Here is an 18,479-nt window from a genome sequence, read left to right on the forward strand (position 1 = left end):
CGCGTCGACACAAGTTGGCAGAGCAAATCCACCACCACCACTAGCTATCAGAAGCTTCAGAAGAAGCCGCTAATAATCTTGCGGGCTTTTCGCGAAAGCTTCTTGCTCCATTGGCTCTTGGGATTTCGCTGGTGGCGTTGGCTAATTTGATTGCATTGTTTAATATAATTCATAAATAAATCATCCGAAAATGTTGAAGCAAGTAACCAGGCAATTGGCCCTCCAGGGAGTGCGCAACTTCTCGGTCAGCCAGCAGGTAAGAACGCATTTCAAAGCACACACATGCAAAACACCCACAAATTCTGGCTGCAGCTGTTTACGTAATAGCAGAAAATGCATCACCGGAAAGGCAAAAGTGCAATTAACTGTAACCTTACAGTACTTTCCCACTGATTTTAATGCTCGAATGGACATGATCTTTCTCCACCCACGCAGAACAACTACAAAGTGACCGTCTGCGGTGCCTCCGGCGGCATTGGCCAGCCTCTGTCGCTGCTGCTCAAGCAGAATCCCTTGGTCACCGATCTGTCCCTGTACGACATTGTGCACACACCCGGTGTTGCCGCCGATCTGTCCCACATCGACACCAAGAGCAAGGCTGTCGGATTCATGGGCGCCGACCAGCTGGGCGAATCCCTGAAGGGTGAGTAGAGGGCAGCAAGTGAGGTTAGAAACGATACCAGTGGAAAATTTACATGACCAGAGGTGGGGGGAGTGTTGGTATGCTTCTTGGGGATGTGCATAAAGAAGTCGAAATCATGCTCTCTGATAAGATAGGGGGGAACAGTGGCACGGCTATTGGTATATATAACTACGTAATCAGACTAAGGTCCACTTATCAGCAGTAGAATGGGGCGGATGGATTGCAGCGCAAAGCTCAAAGTGTCAGCAGATTATCAATGAGAACCTTTCCATATCTTATTCCCCGCACAGGCTCCGATGTGGTTGTCATTCCCGCTGGCGTTCCCCGCAAACCAGGCATGACCCGCGACGATCTGTTCAACGTGAACGCCGGCATCATCAAGGACATTGCCAACTCCATTGCCAAGAACTGCCCCAAGGCCCTGGTGGCCATCATCACGAATCCCGTGAACACCTGCGTGCCCATCGCTGCCGAGATCCTCAAGAAGGTATGATGAATGCATTCCTAGAGAGAACATTAGCTAATCCTATCCCTTTCCACTTTGTAGGCTGGTGTCTATGACCCCAAGCGTCTGTTCGGCGTCTCCACCCTGGATGTGGTGCGTGCCCGCGCCTTCATTGGCCATGCCCTGAACGTGGATCCCCAGACCGTGCAGATCCCAGTGATTGGCGGTCACTCGGGCGTCACCATTCTGCCCGTGCTGTCCCAGAGCCAGCCCCTGTTCAAGGGCAGCCAGGATGTCATCGAGAAGCTGACGGTGCGCATCCAGGAGGCCGGCACAGAGGTTGTCAAGGCCAAGGCTGGCGCTGGTTCAGCCACCCTCTCGATGGCCTATGCCGGCGCCCGTTTCGCCGGATCCCTGCTGAAGGGCCTCAACGGCGAGAAGAACGTGATCGAGTGCTCCTACGTGCAGTCTTCCATCACGGAGGCCACCTTCTTCTCCACCCCACTGGTGCTGGGCAAGAACGGTCTGCAGGAGAACCTCGGCCTGCCCAAGCTCAACGACTACGAGAAGAAGCTGCTGGAGGCCGCCATCCCTGAGTTGAAGAAGAACATCCAGAAGGGCATTGACTTTGCCAACGCCTAAGATGTTAGCATAGAGATCCCTCCATCCATCCTCCAACCCACGAATTCCCTTTGATTGTGTACTGTACTTCATTAGCGTCTATGTGACGTGTGTCCACATTCCCGTATGTGGCATGCGGCTCTCCCTTTTAGCAAATCTTTCATTTTAAGTCGGAAAAGTGTGTAACGCTTAGCGTGTCCAAAGATTGGCCAGATCTACGCTCTGTGTATGGTAAACAATGCAACCTGTTGATATCTGAAATAAAAACAAGTTATGAAATTGGAAATGATTATTGTAAGAAGACATTTGTGGGTGGATATATGTATGTACATGTCTGTAAACTCCTAGCCAGAAACCTTCGACTAAAATTCGATATCTGTTCTTACACTGCACGAAAAGTAAGAGAAATTTTCACAAAAATCTCTTCGATAGATTGCCACTGCAACCGTTCGATTTTGTTGAGTGTTGGCAATGCTCACTGCTTTCTCTCTCTCGCGCAAACAAACACAATGCTCTCACATACACACCCATACAGGCGCACTCAATTAAGCTTCGTTAAGATCAATTTAGAAATGCCCGCATGTCATGCTCTCTCTCGCTCTCGCCCCTGTGCCAACCATAACCCCCTACCATGACTGTGTGTGTCTCAGCCTCCACCAGTGCGTACGCATTTTGGCATTTCTTATACGATTTTTCTATATGTACAATGAATATTTTTTATGTTGCGTGTAGTTGATGGAACTTTTGGACCACAGTACATATGTACATATGTATGTACATACTCGTATATGATATTTTTCTTTGCTAATGGATAACACGCTTCTATTATCATCTGCAATTTTCAAGCAATTCACACCTTTGACTGTAATTAGCAAACAATTACTGAATGGATGGATGAATTATGATGTCTTCTAGAAATATTTTTGTCACAAATCAGTGATAAGTGATTCGAAAAGAATGAAAAATATATCGCCTATCGATAATTTCCGATGCCAATCGTTTATTTCATATATTTAAACAGCCTTTTTAAGAGCTTTGATTAATTTCCACGCAAATCTATCTCCAACCAGGCCTCAATTAGATCAAACACCCACTTGAACACTTGTTTCATTTCATCAATTAAAATGCTTGGGTACCGAACAACTGAAATCAAGACAATTGGATTACTATTAGACAATTTGATTTTGTTCATTAAGCCAGCAGCACACATACTGCAGACCGGCGGGGCCCAGTTTCAATAATTCTAATCTATTTAGCCACCAACAATAAACGAAGAGTCGCACAGAGAGAGAGAGAAGGAATGGGAGGAGAGACCAAACACACCCCCGACTTAATTATCGACGATCAAAAGGCAACGATAACAAGACCAAAACAATCAATTGATACAATTCCCATTCATGAAATCAAATCAAACTGCAAGCAAAAATCACAGAGCACTCAAATGCCGCGGCGCAGAGACAATTGGATAGGCCAGGCGCAGCTTGGACGCGGACGCTGACGCTGACGCGGACTCGGCTCCCGGTTCTTCTTTTGGTCTGGCCAATTGGCCAGAGGATAGCCTCTGCTCTTGTCTCTTAATGAAATAATGAGCAGGAATCAATTTCCAGACGCCACACGTACTACTCGCTTACGTACGATACAAATTAAATTGCCGGCCGGCATTTTATATTAAAACAAATTGGAATCCATGGATTTACCCAAGCGCCCAAGCGCATGCCTGCCTGACTGACTGACTGAATGGCCAGCCTGCCTGCCACTGTAATCGACCTTGAACAATTTTATTTAATTACAAACAATTAGGTCGGCGCACAGGCCGCAACGCCAAAAACGATAAGCGACGCCCACCACAATGCCACGGCCGACTGCAACAATTAATTTATTAAATTTTAGCACACAAAAAGATTGACAAGTTCATTCATAAATTTAAATTTCAATTCGAATGGAACTTACAGTGCAAGCGTGTGCCTATCGATGCGGGTATCGGAGCCTAATCAAAACCAGTTGGCAGCACCGTTCGTACTAAGCCGCGCTTTAAGCCCAGATTTGAAAGCTGTCAGACAATCAGCTTGCCCAAGCATCGATTTCAATAAACTTCTAAATTGCCCCTCCACTCCTGCCCCGCTTTTGACTGCATTAAATGGCGCCTTTGCCTTAAACAAGTCACAATTGTCGGCAATTAATTTGAATTACGCGCAGTGTGTTGCGATTTTTCGTGAATCGACAAGACCCAGAGCCAATTACATGGCCCAAGCCCAAGCCGGTTCACATCTTCAGTTATCTGTGGTCCGCTCTATACGAGAGTTACGAGTCGTGTTATGGCGATAGCAATTGTCCGATTGTGATTGGCTTTAATTTATTGGCGTCTTTGCTCACTTTCACTTTGATTGCATTAAGTTAAGCTTTTTGTGGGCTAATTGGTGTGGGGGGCTGAGAGTGAGTGGGTGTGGGTGTGGGTGTGGCAGGAGTGGATGAGTCCATGCGAGAGGATTTCATATGCTTTCATTTGGGAAGGTAAACCCATAAAATATTTGATTTTCTTACAACAGATCATAGAAATAATCGACTAAAAATCGGTTTCAAACTAAAGAAAAACTTGGAGTTTCCTTTTTTCCTATGTTCTATCGAATGCCAAAGAATTCCAGAGCCCTAGAGTACATTTCTTACATTCCAAAACTGTTTGGTACAGTCAGAACAAACAAAAAAGAAATCTCATGTAAATGATGGAAAGAAAATCATAAAGTAACGCAGCACAGAATGGAAAGCAAAATGCATAAAACAATTTGAGTCGACATTTGTGATCGTCGCTCGTCGTCTGGGTCAGATGTCAGATACGTCTCACAGCCAAGACTCCTCCCCCCAACCCTGTCCACACCCATGGCAGTGTATCATCATCATGTTAAGGGGGTAAGTAAGTAGTGAGCAAGTACCCAGGCAAGTGTGGACCCGGACTCGGACCCGGACCCCAAAGTGCCATGAAGAATTAACGAAACAACAAAATACATCTTCGTCAGGGTAGAGCAAGAGCTACAGCCAGAGACATTGCCTCGGGTCTCGGGCAGTAGATTTCGAAATTTACAGTTTGCTTTTTGTTTCTACTGCTGAAAGAGCGAGAACAGAACAAATAGCGGCAGCAGCACTGTCAGAAATGGAACTAAAATACAAAAACTATTTGATATTTTATGCGGGATTTTAAATTGATCTTAACGAAGCTTAATTGGTTGCACTGGTATTGGTGGGGGGATGCTCTGCACTGCTCTGCTCTCCTCTTCCAGCTGGACTCTGATACGATCGTCTCTGTGTGTGTGTGTTCGTGTTCGTGTGCGTGTCTGAGCTTGAGAGGCTACGGTATATGTACGCCATATTGGAATTCTGTTTGCTTGTGGCCGCAGATCACAATCGCCGAAGCAAAAGGCAAAACCCAAAACGAATAGGCAGGGAAAAGCATTGGAGATATATACAGATGTGCATATGGACAGTACAGATATGTACATGTAGAAATGCATAACAAAAAGTCGTGACTGTCTCCGTTGATATCGTAATACAATGGTGATAATGTCGCCACTGGGCATGGGATGAGAGAATGTTTTGGATGGAGGATGGACTGTCAGCTATGCGACGATGATGATGATGATGATGATGATGATGGGTCTGAGTATCTGTGTCTCTGTGTGTGTGTGTGTGTGTCTGTCTTTCTTAATGGTTATGGAAAAAATATGAAAAAATATATTCAACAAAAGCTTAGGCGCTCACTTTGCTGGGACAGGCGACAACTGTACCAAGTACTAGTCCTTTTTACCCTAGATGAACTGAAAGGAAACTCACAAAAAACACATATCTTAGCATATAAAAAGGGTTCCCCTAATGAGCCTCATCAAACACTAGGATAAATCTCAGCACTCAACAAAAAATGTTTGCTTCTCTCTCCTTAAATTTGATTAAGATAATTATTAAGACCCCTTGCTCCCTGTCCCCTAGCATCGTTTTACCTTTTACTTTCGGTTACCTTGGCTCATAGATTTAAACCTCTTCAAGTTCAAGAGTCAATCTTAATTAACTTTTGATCTTATCCAAGATGCCATCGTCATCGTCGTTTGACTTCTTTGCACTACGACGGGATCAAGACATACATCCCATATCCTCTGCGCCTCCCTGCATGTCCTTGCAGGCTCAATCCTCAAGCCCACATAATTGTCGGCAGCGGCAGTGGCTAATGCAAAATATTGTCTGATTATTCACACGCAACGAGAGGTTCCGCCCATTGCATGCCACATCCCTGGGACTGGGTCGCGACCCACAGTATGGGGTGTATTTATTTGTTTTCATCTTGCGCTCTGATCGCGTGCCCTAAGTCCATTCCATTCTCATTCTCTCATGCATACCTCGGTTCCGTTTCCGAAGCCCGCATTTTCGGGACCTGCAAATCGACCAAAAAGTATCAAATTGTTTGGCCTCGGTTTCTGTCTCTGTGAGAGAGAGATTTTTGTGTAGTTTCTGTTTGGAATTCGATGGGTTTTCTTTCTTATGATGGGAAAAATTTGCTGATCCTTCAGCGGGGGGAGATCCTGGGAAGCTATGTAGAAGTTCAAGATCAATGCGGGAACTGGTTGAAGGGTGGATTTGAAGCATTTTATTGGAACAACAGGCGAACAGGAGAGAGCTGTAAAAGAGGGTGCCAGAAATTTGATTAGTTTTATTAAGATTTTCTATAAGATTTGCATTAATAGGATCACGTTTGGGAATCATTATTGTAGGGATCGTAAACCTGCAGGTCCTAAAGAAGTTACTCTCATAATTTCTGCTCGATTTTCTGCCAGGATCTCTCTGCTTCACCTCTAAGTTTCTTAGCTTTCTATCTACTTATCCATTTATAAGTGTATCCCACATATGTACATCCACCCTCCTTCTCTGTGCTCTGCCTGCCCACATGATTCCCACTACTTCCCTCTGTTCCATGCAAATTCCCCGTGAAATCTTTGCCTCTAGCCAAATGACCCATAACTTAGCGCCTGACTAAGTCTGCCGCCCTGCCCTGTGGCCGATCCGAGTACCAGCATCTAGCCAAAAGGTCGCACACGCAACACCAAAAGTGAGCCGGTCCTTCAGAGGGCAAACGAGAGAGAGAGTGAGAAGATTGCGGCCGGGGGTGACACGCGCAATTGGAAAAAATAAGAAGGTCGCGAGCGTGCCAAGCGCTGATGATGATGAGAGTAGAGGATCCTTCACGGGGGTTGCAAGCCACTTCACCCTCATGTGTGCAACTCCAATTGGAATTCTCTTTGTCTCTCTGCTGCTGCTCTGGGCATTCCTTTGCAGAGGGAGACTGAGGTAATCTGTTGGCAGGCAGGGGAAGTTAATTGTTGGCTCAACATGTGCGAACATGTAGGTGGATTGTTGATGGATGCGATGCATGACCACAGGACGATAAATATAAGTTGGAATGGGGCAAAACAGCATTCCAATTGGGAAGGTATTTCGATGAAAGCCCAAAGGAATGTTTTTATAAAAGGTGGATACAAATTAATAACTAAGATATTGAAGTAATATCATTTTTTCATGGTTACAAAATTATATAAATACAACTTCTAAGAACTATATAAATCGAGAGCTGTATCGAAGGCAATATTACACATATTTCGCTTAGTAGTTTTCTCATCCTAATGCTTTACCCTGGGGATTTCATTTCCATCTACACCCTATGAAAACCTTTAAGAAACCTTTCCAAGCGCTGTTGATCCTCTGTTCTCAGTGCAAGCACGTTCCCAGGACCCATTACCCGTGATGTCGAGGCTGTTGCAGATCTGCTGGTAGTACCAGAAACTGGACACAAGCAGCTATACCCAGTCCAGAGCAGCGGCAGCAACAGCGCTTGGGAAGCGTAAACCACACCCCAAACCCAACGGAAAAGTCACACGCGCCAGCATGAGGCGTGCATCTCGCTCTGGCGGCAGGGGAATGTCGGCCATTGGCGTCTCCCGATTGGTCGCTGCCGACGCTGCGGCGGCGCTGCCAGTTGCGCCGGTATAAAAGGGCAATCATCGCCAGTAGCGGACTCAATTAAGGCCAAGACTTGAGCGGTTGACAACACACGACCACGGTGACGGCGAGAGAGCAGGCTCAAGGAGTGTGAATTAAAAAAGAACCAAGAAACAACCAAAGCGAAGAGAAATGTTTTAGCCAAAAGATTAATTAAAAAGCCAACAAAAATCAAATCAAATCAAAGGCAAAGCGGCCATATTTGAGTCGTAATCAAATTCGAATTTCGAAAAAGCTCCTTTAAGCTGAGCTTCTGTGTTCTTGTGTGATTGTGTGTGTGTGTGTGTGTGTGTGTTTGATCGTGTGAGCAGGATGGAGCATGACAGCTTTGATGATCCGATCTTCGGGGACTTTGGCGGCGGTCCCCTCAATCCGCTGGGCGCCAAGCCCCTGCTGCCCACCTCGACGGCTATGCATCCCGTTATGCTGGGCAGTGTCCACGAGCTGTGCAGCCAGCAGCCGCAGCAGCAGCAGCAGCAGCGTCTGCCCGACTGCAACACCATACTGCCGAATGGAGGGGGAGGAGGAGGAGGTGGCGGTGGCAGCGGAGGATCCCCTAGCTATGTGCCGAAACTAGATTTTGGCAATAAAATTGGTTGCTACTCGCCCAGCCAGAAGTACGAGTACAAGCTGGTGGATCAGCATCAGCAGCAGCACCAGCAGCCGCAGCAGCAGCATCATCACCACCAGCACTACGCCGTCACGCCACCGCCCAGCCACAATGGCATCCTGCACCACAAGCAGCAGACATCCTCGAACCAACAGCAGCAGCAGCAGCAGCAGCAGCTGGTGGGGATCATGGACTATCATCCGCTGAATGGAAAACTCGAATACTCGCCGAAGGATCAGTACGAGCCGCAGCCGCAGCAGCAGCAGCAGCAGCAGCAGCATCCCCAACTGCAGCATCTCTACGGCGGCAGTCCGCATCATCACTTGGATCACTTGGAGCACGGCGATGGCTTGTTACAGGACTCCACGCCCGTGCTAATAAACGGTGGTTCGTCTGGTGGCAAGCTCAAGAAACCCGAGGAAATGTGCAGCCAGATGCAGGATGCAGGCACACCACCAGCTGCCACCTCCTCGTCGGGCATCAGCAATGGCGCGACGCCCAATGGCACTGTCAGCGGCTCTGCTGGGGGCCAGGGCGCCTCCGTGCCAGTTGTGGGCGCTGCTGGAGGTGTTGTTTCCGCCGCCGCTCCCAAGAAGGATGGCGGCAATAGCAGCAAGAAGAAGGGCGATCCCAATGGCATCAAGAAGAAGAAAACGAGGTAAGCATTTAGCCCCCAGCCCCATCCATTCAGACATTTATCCTCTGGCATCCTGCAATTCCAATTAATTTAACGACGGGAAATCAATGAAGTTATGTGCCACATGATAATTATTTTCATGCACAGAGAGCCATGGGGCATGTAGAACCATGGGGCGTATGTCTAATGGTAGATAAAAACAGGAAAAGGAAGGAGCAGCAAATCTATGGGGGGTTAAGGTTAGAGGATAAGTATTCATGATGCATAATGATTGGCTTGAAGGAAATGTCTAGGGATGTTGACAAAGAATCAGTGGATGGATTTGCATTATAAATAAATAGATGCAGAATTTAAGGATCCTGCTTGAAGGATCTTTATCTAGGTAGAAATATCAATTGATTGATCTTCCAACTGCAGAATATATTGGGAGAACATTTAGTTGTATAGTTTCTTGACAGTTCTCTGGAATTTAGACGAGTTTCTAGGCATTAAAATCTATACAAATAATCTAAGAGATTAGTGTTAAGCTACCCCAAGCGCTCATTCATAAGCCGATCCTTGTGCGCAGATAATCCTTGGGTGCTACACCCATTTTCTTCCCCATTTTAAACCCCAAACTCATCTTTAACTTTCAGAACCACCTTCACAGCCTACCAACTGGAGGAACTGGAGCGCGCATTTGAGCGTGCCCCCTATCCGGATGTGTTTGCACGTGAGGAGCTGGCCATCAAGTTGAATCTCAGCGAGTCCCGGGTGCAGGTGTGGTTCCAAAATCGACGAGCCAAGTGGCGGAAGCACGAGCCGCCACGCAAGACGGGCTACATCAAGACGAGCACACCGCCGACGGCAACGCTGAACAGCAGCCTGGCACCGCCCTTCACCAGCTATCCGCAGACGACGACAGTGACGCCGCCGGGCAGCATGGACAGCTGGACCAGCTACCAGACGCCCTACGAGCTGACGCCTCAGTTCAGCCTGCTCTCTCCGGCGGCCAGCCCCTACGGCACCTACTCCGGCCAGTACGGCACCTATGTGCACGAGAGTCAGCTCTTCCCAATGCGACACTTTGACTACGGCAGTCCCAGTCGCATGGATATGGGCGCCACCACGGGCTCCGTGGCGGGTGTGTCTGGCGGCGGCAGCGGCGAGGAGGCAACGGGAAATGGCAGCTACCAGCCAGCGGAGCTTCAGGCCACGCAGCAGCAAATGGCCGACGGTACGCTGGTCACCCTCATACCCGATCACGCTGATCCTCACCAGCAGCAGCAGCAGCAGCAGCAGCAACAGCAGCAGCAGCAGGCGCAGCTGAATGGAAAATATTTGAGCGCGGAGCAGGCCAAGTATGTGCATCTGCAGTGCCATCAATCCTCGACGGGGCTCGAGCTGAGTCCCGGCTCCAACTGCCATTTGGTGGAGGCGCAGGCGCAGCACTATGTGACAGCTGGCGCGGGTTCGGGGGCAGGGACGGGCAATGGTAGTGGCAGCAGCGATGACAACGACAGTGGCCTGCAGACTGTGATCAAGAGCGAGGAGTCGGCCCAGCAGCAGCAGCAGGCGCAGAGCTATGTCCTGCCTCCTTTTTTGCACTAAGGGAAATGCTCACACACCGTCGCCAGCAGCAGCAGCAAAAGCAACAACGACGCTGGGCACCGCCCCAAGCTCCAAGCGCAGCACGCTTCCGGCGGCCATTTTGAATGTTTGTGTGTGTGCAGCATTTCTAACTGTAAATTTTGTGCCCTTACCTAACACTTGGACAGCAGAAGATACCTAAAAGAAATACCAGTAGACTGAAAATATCAACACTGAGGTATTTTTGTGGCTTTCTGCGATTCCTCGCTTCGGTTTTCATTTATACCATATGCCATTTGCCCCCATAGGTTCCTTTTTAGTCTTTTAGTTCTCGTAAGTTGCAACAACAACAGAATCAACAAGTCTTGCCAAAACTTAATGCGGTTTTTTGTTTAGTCGTAAGGATTAAGTGTAAGATTAATCACCGGGTGACACCACGCCCCCAGAATGCATTCCAAATGTGCCTTATGGGCGACGGAAGTGCGCCAAAGAAGTGCGTCCATCCGTCCCCACAACCAAATTTAGTTTATAGCCAGCAGAATTAGTGTCTAAGTTGATCCATAAACTGTTGTGTAGTTAGACAATAAAATGCTTTTTCTATTCTAATTTAGCTCATTGGCTTTACAAAGATTATTTAATTATTTACTAATTTATCCATAATTGTATTCGAAAACCTCTCTTTTGTATATCAAAATTATTACATAAATACGCCCTGTATTCTAGACTACATTTTATATATTTGTAAGCAATACTTTAGAACATTTCGCAAATGTAAATAATAGTTATTAAATAAAGCGTATTTTGTACCAAAAAAGAAACAAAACCCAATAACGAATATTATAAAACAAACCATAAATGATTAACGCACCTCAAAGGCTTTGAACTAAAAAAAATGGATTAAATATTAAGGGAAAAAATAATACACTGGCAAAAAAGATGTACCCTTAAATATTGTTCGTCTGTGGCTTACAGAAATCAAAGAGATTGTCAGAGAATATTTCGAATATTATAAAGATTCATCAGTTGCCGCTCTCCAGCACCGCTTGCCAGTCGATGCCCTTGAAAAAGGCATGCCCCTGCAGCAGTTCATAGTCCAGACGCTGCTCCGGATTCAGCTGCAACAGCTGTTCCAACAAGTCTCGAGCATGATCAGAGATGTCCTGCGTTTCGCTGGGATACTGCACACAACCATAGAGCTCCAGTTGTCCGGGATGCGTGGACTTGTAGGGCTAGGGGAACGCAAACAGAATGAGAGATTCACTGGAAGGACTTACATTTCTTACCACGCCCAGCAGCAGCTGGTACAGCACCACGCCATAGCTCCACCAATCGGATCGGAAGCTTAGAGGTCGTTCGGGGGCGACAAAATGATTTGAAATTGCCTCCAGACTAAGCGCCTTGTGCACATAGTTGTCGTCGGAGCTGAGGCCCTCGTTCTGGTAGAAATACGTGAGCAACAGCTGCCCCTTGGATCCCAGCAAGATGTTGTTCATGTGCAGATCCCGTAGAATTACACCCTTGCCATGGAGACTGTGGATGGCTATGGCCAGCTCGCAGGCCCACTGCCGCAGGCACTGCTCCGGAAGGACACGGGCTCCAGATGCAGCCGCCTTCTGTCGCCTGGGCGTAAGCACGCCGGCCTGCAGATTGCTGAGGGTGTGGGAAACCGATTTGAGCAGCTGCTGGGAGCTCCGCACCAGATCACTGACTTCGCTGTCGGCGGTGAGGTGTTTCTCTGGCTCCGGCTCTACCTTCTCTTTCTCCGCTGGAAAGAGCTCGCCATAGTTGCTGGTCTTGGTCCCCGTGGGAGTGTAGCTCTGTAGGTAGTCGTACAGGCGTCCGCCTTCGGCCTGGCGGAGCAGCAGGAAAATCTTTTGGTCCGACTGAAAGTAGGCCAACAACTGGGCCATGTACTGCACCTGCTGGGGCAGGAAGATGCTCTGGGTGAGCGAGTGACTGGCCGGTTTCTCGATGCCCTTCATGATGGCCGCCGGCTGCTGGGGCTGGGTGATGCACTGCACTTGCATCACGCGCTCGTCGAGCACTTGCACCACCTTGTACTTGGCCAGCTGGTTCCACGAGCATTCCAGTTGTGGGACACTCGCGCTGTCCGCTACGTCCAGAGACAGCTGGAAGTGCAGCTTCTTGGCGGAGTTGGCCAGGAAGTTGGCGTGTATCTCCTCGGCGCGTGCCAGGTACTTTGATATCTTCGCTTTGGCTATGAACTTGCGCTCCTCATTCGAGTCGTGCTTGGCCCCAGCGAGCAGCAGATCCACGCCGTGCTTGTAGCGCTCATGTGCCTCGGCATACTCGAGATTCACCTCCGCCTGCACGGCGTGACTGAACTCCAGAGCTGCCTCGTAGATGTAGTCACTGTCGTCGCTCTCAATGGACGCCATGGGCGTGAGCAGTCGCAGGTAGTCCCGTTTGGCCTGCCCCTCATCCGGCTTTGACCTCGGCTTGGCGACTGTCTCGACCTTGACTTCCTTGGCATCTGCCGCATCGTTGCAGCTTTGTGGCTGCTGCTGCTGCTCTCTATCGCATCGTGGATCCAGTGGCAAGATGCCACCAGCGCTGTGCGGGTCATAGGGTAGATCAAGCTTATCGCAAATGTCAGCTATGGCGCCTGCCCCCGTACCACTCACGCTGCCCGCCCCTGCTCCACTGCAACTACCCTCATTGTCTGCGGAGGGTTTTAGCTTCAGAGAGCGCTCCACATAGAGCTTCTTCAGCGGCGAACCATTCGGCGAGTGCGCCTCGCTGAAGAACTGTGTAAATGTGCTGCACTTGTAGAGGGCCGGATGCTGGGCCGCAAAGTCCAGCAGCTGGAGGATGTACTCCTTGCGCCGCTGAATGACGAGCGCATCAAAGCGCTTAAAGTAGCTGCTGTCCGTGGGCACGGGAAGCTTTCCGGGCAGCTGGAGACTCTTGTGCCGGCGACTCAGCTCTCTATGCAGCCGCTTGATCTCGTGGAAGCGCTTCCATACAACCAGGCACGTGAGGGCTTGGGGCACCGAGCGTGGGAAGACCTAGTATCGAGAGGGGAGGCGGTTCAGCAAAGCCACAGCTTCTGGCCCCCATTTTCAGTACTCACGATCGAGGTAATCTTGTAAATTGTGTATCCTCCCTTGTGCTGCTGCGTGTCCGTCACGGTGAAGCTGTGGATCCATCCCCCCAGGTTGAGACTCATTTTGGCAGCTGCTCCGGTTTATCCGCGTTATGAGATAAGCATATTTCCTGTATTATTTATTGTTTTCCCACCACTTTTTCGCATATTTTTACCAGTGTTGTCTAGTGGCGCCACCTGTCGAATCAGGGATGCTACTCGTATAAAAACGATAAGAATCATCCCTGTTTTTTGGTCCGACAGACACAGCTTCTATGTAGCTAAAGTGTAATTACCGTGTAGTTATGATGTAAAATAGGTAACATATTTTTGTACCTTCTCTATTTAAACCCTTGTTTTAATAAGCAATAACATAAAGAGAGCCTTTAAAATAATCAAATTCTGTAGAAAATTGATTCATTAAATTAATATAATTACATGTTCGGAGTTTAGAGTCACAACTAACTTGTAATATTAAATAGAATAACAAAATCTAGGAAAATTATTTTCCTTGGTATATTTACGGTATATTTAAAAAAGAAGGCGGTATATTTACCGTATATTATAAATATAAGACCGTACATTTAGGAATACTCCTAAGGTCAGACAGTATATTTGGTCGATAACGCAGCGGTGGTCACATTGGTAGAAGGAAAAAAAAGTCGACGGCAGCAGCAAAAAAATTCGACGCCGCAACGTACCGGGAGCATTTAAATAATTTTTTCTGTGGATTAATTTTACTAAAAAGGATTTAACATAATGACTGAACGCGAGAATAATGTCTACAAGGCAAAATTGGCCGAGCAGGCCGAGCGCTACGATGGTGAGTAGAAGAACAATCCAGAAAGAAAAAATTTTCTCGTCCATGGAGCGCCAACGTTGGGGAGGGGTCCGTTCGGTTGCGTCGTCGCGTGGTCGCTGAAAAATCGCCCCGATTGTCCGCGTCTTGTCCAAAGCTGTCCCTCGCAAAATCAGCGCAAAATTGTTAGCTATAGCCGCAGACTGTGGAAAAATTGGAAATTTTCAATTCGGCAAAGACATTTGTGTAGGTGCAGCCGCTGAAACGACATAGAGTCGCGTCGCAGCGCCGCCGCTGCCCGCAGCCGATGAGTAGTATTTCTGCGAAAACGAAAGACCGAATCAAGAGAAACGGAAAGAAGAAGACCGCGCTGCGCTGTAAGAATGGCTACAAGAAAGACGAGACGAAATGGAGAAAAAATGTAAAACCTGATTTTACCGGCAAAATTTCGCGTGGTTTTTCAACCTGGCTTTTTGCGAAAAGAGAAAGAACAAATTGCGTATTATAATTTACAGTAAGGTGGGCCAAATAGTATAGTTGTCGGGCATTCCCAGGTTCTCTGGAGAGGGGCCCCCTCTTCCATTTCGAGTCGAAATTTTGTGTATTTAGTGTTGCGAGTGAGGGCTGCGCTGCGCGTTGCTAAGGGCTGTTTGTAGTAGTAGTAGTAGTCTGTCAGTCGTTGTCAAGGCGAATCTTTCTGGAAGGAAACGCAGCGTCGTACACTTTATTAATTTTATTTAAATGTCGGACGGCTCCCGCTCTCATTCTCCACGCCCAAAATCAATGGTGGAAAAGCATTTTGTGTGAAGGAGTGGGTCTGGTCTGTATTTGGCTCCCCCATCCTCCCTTTTTCGTATTTTCTGCTCAAAATGTGCTTTTCATGCGCAGCAGCAGCGGTGGCGGCGGCGTCGTCGTCATCTGCCATTGGCTGCGAAAAATCGATGAATGAATCGATTGTGTTCCGTGGGACGCAGAGTTGTCGCCGGCTACGGCTCCATCTCCCATTTTTCTCCCTTTCTTTATTTATGCAAATTAGCTGCGGGTATAGTTTATTATATTTCGTTTTAGGCATCGACGCTGTAATATTAGTCCAGCAAAGTGGCAACTCTGCCTGATATTGCAGATTTTTCTGTTGCTTTTTGCATTACTCATGCTCACGCGCATGTGTATGCGTGTGTGTGTGGGGGGGGGGGCTATGAGTGTTCGGCGGGAGCTTTCATTGTGGCTGCTTATTTAATTAAAAATACTCCAATTAATTAAAACGCTGCTCAAAATGCAAAGAGAGTAGAGCAGGAAGAGAATAACAGAAATGTCATGGTGGTGGTGTGGGGGAAGCATATTCGGCGACTGCGAAAAAGCGCGCGCTTGGCAATTCCCGAATGCTGCTGCATGCGTTAAAACGAGATAACTAGAGTGTCTGAGTGGTGTCGGCGACGCAGCACAGTGCCTGGCAAAAGTTAGCAAACAATGTTCTCAGCCGTTTTGGCCAAGTACACTAGCAGTAATAATTGCAGCAAAGACAATGGCAATTCTGCTGATAATTGCCTGCAAAACTGACAACATTAACGGGCGGCGTCTCTTTATCGTGGTTGTTGCTGCCGTGTGGCTGTTGCCGCAAAGAAGTCAATCAACTATTAGCAGCCACTTCGCACACAACCACATATACACACACACATAGATTTTGTGTCTGTATCACATGTTTGTCTTCTTATTTTCGCCTGCGTGCGCTCCAAGGCAGAGTATATGAGAGCTGTGATGTGACTGTGTATGTCAGTGTCTGTGTGTATGCATGGAGCACTTGGGGTTGGCCTTGTCGCACTCGGACAGTTTTGGCTGAGGTCTCAGGCTGGAACACACCAATGCAAACGTAGGGAGAGCAGAGCACAGGCACAGGCTAATGCCGCCAGCCGGCAATGTCTGCGCCCCCAATCTGAACTTGCCCGTTCTACCCTCCCCCTGCCCTGTCCTTTCCATATACACATTAACGTCAGCCTTTAAGTGTGCTTTCTCAGGTGCTGCCGCTACCGCCCCCTGCCTCTTGCCTGGTTCTATCTACATTTTTTTCGAGGTCGCGCACTGCTTTTTCAGTTGATGTTCTCTCGTCAATGTCGTCGATATGCGAAAAAAGAGCATACATAAAGATGATAGATGAGCGGTCATAGCTGTAACTGGAAGTAGTTGGTGGGGTGTGATGGAATAGGGGGAAAGGTGTGTTTTGTTTGTCTTCTTTTTGTTGTGTGCACCATTTAACTGCTGGTCAAATGGTCGGCCAGCAGCAGCCCGCTGATGCTCTACTCTACTGTTAGTTTTTCCTTTGTCTAATTACACGATTCTTTGCTGTAACGGTATGTGCGCATGTTTTTTCAACTGGCGCTGCTGCTGCTACTGCGCCCTTATGTCACAAATAGACACACCCACAGACCGTTGATAAGGGTGGGAGGGAGAGCGAGTTAGGGAGGGGGGAGCCAACAACCTCCTCATTCCTCTCTTTTGTTCAAAACTTGCCTTCCTTTTGGTCCCTCTTTGCCTTAATATAATCTTCGAATATATTTCGCGTGACGCCTGACGCTTTTTTGGTGTGGGTTGAGTAGATTGTATGCATGTGTATGTGTGTTTGGGTTGATTGTGGGTGGCGGTTTGATTTATGTGGTTAGTTTTTCTTCCCGTTCTTTTTTGCTGGGGCTGCGTTTGATTTGTCATTTCATATTTTGGGCCGCCTTTATTGATTTTCGTTTTATACGCTACGCTGTATTCTCCCGCGCGCATGTCTCTTAATTCGTAGTAGATGCGGCTGCCTGACTAAGCAACATGTGCTGCAGGAAGATGGATGGACTTCCCCCGCCATCTACTAATGTACGCTGCCTGCCACCTCCCCTGCCCTTCCTCCGATTTCAAGTTCAATTTGCACGTTCTGTCCGTGACAGCCTTGGCGTTGTCAGTGTTGTAAAGTGCAATGTACACATCTATACACATGTAGAATGTACAATGTGCCAATGCCAACAACCGTTTTTGAAGTTCAACAGAAACAGCAACAGCAACCACAGACGGGACGCATGAATCATGCAGCCATGCCAACTTTATTTCCAATTTTCACATCTACGTGCCACACAACAACAGCAAAATGTCCCGCTGCGCGTATGTGTGCGGCGTGCCTGTCTGCCTATTCAGTGACTTTGGGAGTGCGCGATGTGTGCGTGTGTATGTGGGGCGAAATACGTCAGCAGCTGATTATGGATAGCGGGAGAGAGGGAGAGCACACTCCGTTGAAATGCAAGCAGGCAAACGGAGACAAAAGCAACAAAAAACGGAAAAATTACAATATTGTAGCACTGATTTTATTATTTTTTATCAACACTCACATCAACACTGGAATCAAAAGCAGCTTGCAGCTGTCTTTCCCGGAGTTCCAGGCACGTGATTCATGGCACGGTTTGAGGATGGTGATGATGATGGTGATTCCGGGAGAGTAGAGCCGGCAGGAAACCGTTATCACCTGGTTATGGCTGTCTTGGGGTATGACAGAAGCAGCTAAAACAGTCGCGATGCATAAACAAAACGCCTATATCTCGATGACTTATATGTCATTATAATTGGATTGGGCGTGTCGTGATAAGACAAAGCCAGACAGAGGGACGGTTGTGTTGGAGTAGAATAGCTAGCCTGCTATGTTTCCTATCCTCCTTGCATTTTCCCAGCATAATAATCAATATGAAAAAAAGATGACACTTTTAACCGCTACTTTCTTCCTTTTGTTAGAAATGGTCGAGGCCATGAAGAAGGTCGCTTCCATGGACGTCGAGCTGACTGTCGAGGAGCGTAACTTGCTGTCCGTCGCATACAAGAATGTGATTGGAGCCCGTCGTGCTTCGTGGCGCATCATCACATCGATCGAACAGAAGGAGGAGAACAAGGGGGCCGAGGAGAAGCTGGAGATGATCAAAACCTACCGCGGCCAGGTGGAGAAGGAGCTGCGCGACATCTGTTCGGACATACTGAATGTGCTCGAGAAACATCTC

General features: G+C 47.9%; 4 protein-coding genes and 1 pseudogene across 4 annotated transcripts in view; 3 read left to right on the forward strand and 2 right to left on the reverse strand.

Annotated features, from left to right (window-relative positions):
* The first annotated feature begins 96 nt into the window (after window positions 1–96).
* LOC117586090 (malate dehydrogenase, mitochondrial) lies at window positions 97–1,995 on the forward strand. Its single transcript, XM_034275946.1, has 4 exons — window positions 97–256; window positions 436–643; window positions 934–1,130; window positions 1,191–1,995. The coding sequence occupies exons 1-4, from the start codon at window positions 191–193 to the stop codon at window positions 1,728–1,730; spliced, it is 1,011 nt and encodes a 336-aa protein (XP_034131837.1). The 5' UTR covers window positions 97–190; the 3' UTR covers window positions 1,731–1,995.
* A 5,780-nt stretch (window positions 1,996–7,775) lies between these two features.
* Window positions 7,776–10,795, forward strand: LOC117586081 (AF4/FMR2 family member lilli). The gene is made up of 2 exons (XM_034275937.1): window positions 7,776–9,010; window positions 9,625–10,795. Exons 1-2 carry the CDS (start codon window positions 8,055–8,057, stop codon window positions 10,577–10,579), a joined length of 1,911 nt encoding a protein of 636 aa, XP_034131828.1. The 5' UTR covers window positions 7,776–8,054; the 3' UTR covers window positions 10,580–10,795.
* A 138-nt stretch (window positions 10,796–10,933) lies between these two features.
* LOC117586078 (ribosomal protein S6 kinase delta-1) lies at window positions 10,934–13,856 on the reverse strand. The gene is made up of 3 exons (XM_034275933.1): window positions 13,653–13,856; window positions 11,842–13,587; window positions 10,934–11,787 (listed from the first exon to the last, which is right to left on the reverse strand). Exons 1-3 carry the CDS (start codon window positions 13,746–13,748, stop codon window positions 11,578–11,580), a joined length of 2,052 nt encoding a protein of 683 aa, XP_034131824.1. The 5' UTR covers window positions 13,749–13,856; the 3' UTR covers window positions 10,934–11,577.
* Window positions 13,857–14,305: 449 nt separating this feature from the next.
* Window positions 14,306–18,479, forward strand: part of LOC117586094 (14-3-3 protein epsilon) — a 5,012-nt gene continuing 838 nt past the window's right edge. Inside the window, 2 exon segments of the mRNA XM_034275950.1 lie at window positions 14,306–14,487; window positions 18,220–18,478. Of these exon segments, the coding sequence (XP_034131841.1) occupies window positions 14,424–14,487; window positions 18,220–18,478 (323 nt within the window). The 5' untranslated portion in view covers window positions 14,306–14,423.
* On the reverse strand, window positions 14,414–15,740 carry LOC117586104 (annotated as a pseudogene).

The sequence above is a fragment of the Drosophila guanche genome, unplaced genomic scaffold (genome assembly GCF_900245975.1).
Source record: "Drosophila guanche unplaced genomic scaffold, DGUA_6, whole genome shotgun sequence".
NCBI lineage: Eukaryota > Metazoa > Arthropoda > Insecta > Diptera > Drosophilidae > Drosophila > Drosophila guanche.

Excerpts from the sequence above, each read along its gene's own strand:
- LOC117586078 (XM_034275933.1), bottom strand. The coding sequence starts at position 13,748 with ATGAGTCTCAACCTGGGGGGATGGATCCACAGCTTCACCGTGACGGAC. Across the intron at positions 13,588-13,652 it reads TTTACAAGATTACCTCGATC|GTCTTCCCACGCTCGGTGCC; the intron begins GTGAGTACTGAA and ends TCTCGATACTAG. Across the intron at positions 11,788-11,841 it reads ACCAGCTGCTGCTGGGCGTG|CCCTACAAGTCCACGCATCC; the intron begins GTAAGAAATGTA and ends GCGTTCCCCTAG.
- LOC117586090 (XM_034275946.1), top strand. The coding sequence starts at position 191 with ATGTTGAAGCAAGTAACCAGGCAATTGGCCCTCCAGGGAGTGCGCAAC. Across the intron at positions 644-933 it reads GCTGGGCGAATCCCTGAAGG|GCTCCGATGTGGTTGTCATT; the intron begins GTGAGTAGAGGG and ends TTCCCCGCACAG. Across the intron at positions 1,131-1,190 it reads CTGCCGAGATCCTCAAGAAG|GCTGGTGTCTATGACCCCAA; the intron begins GTATGATGAATG and ends TCCACTTTGTAG.
- LOC117586081 (XM_034275937.1), top strand. The coding sequence starts at position 8,055 with ATGGAGCATGACAGCTTTGATGATCCGATCTTCGGGGACTTTGGCGGC. Across the intron at positions 9,011-9,624 it reads ATCAAGAAGAAGAAAACGAG|AACCACCTTCACAGCCTACC; the intron begins GTAAGCATTTAG and ends TTTAACTTTCAG.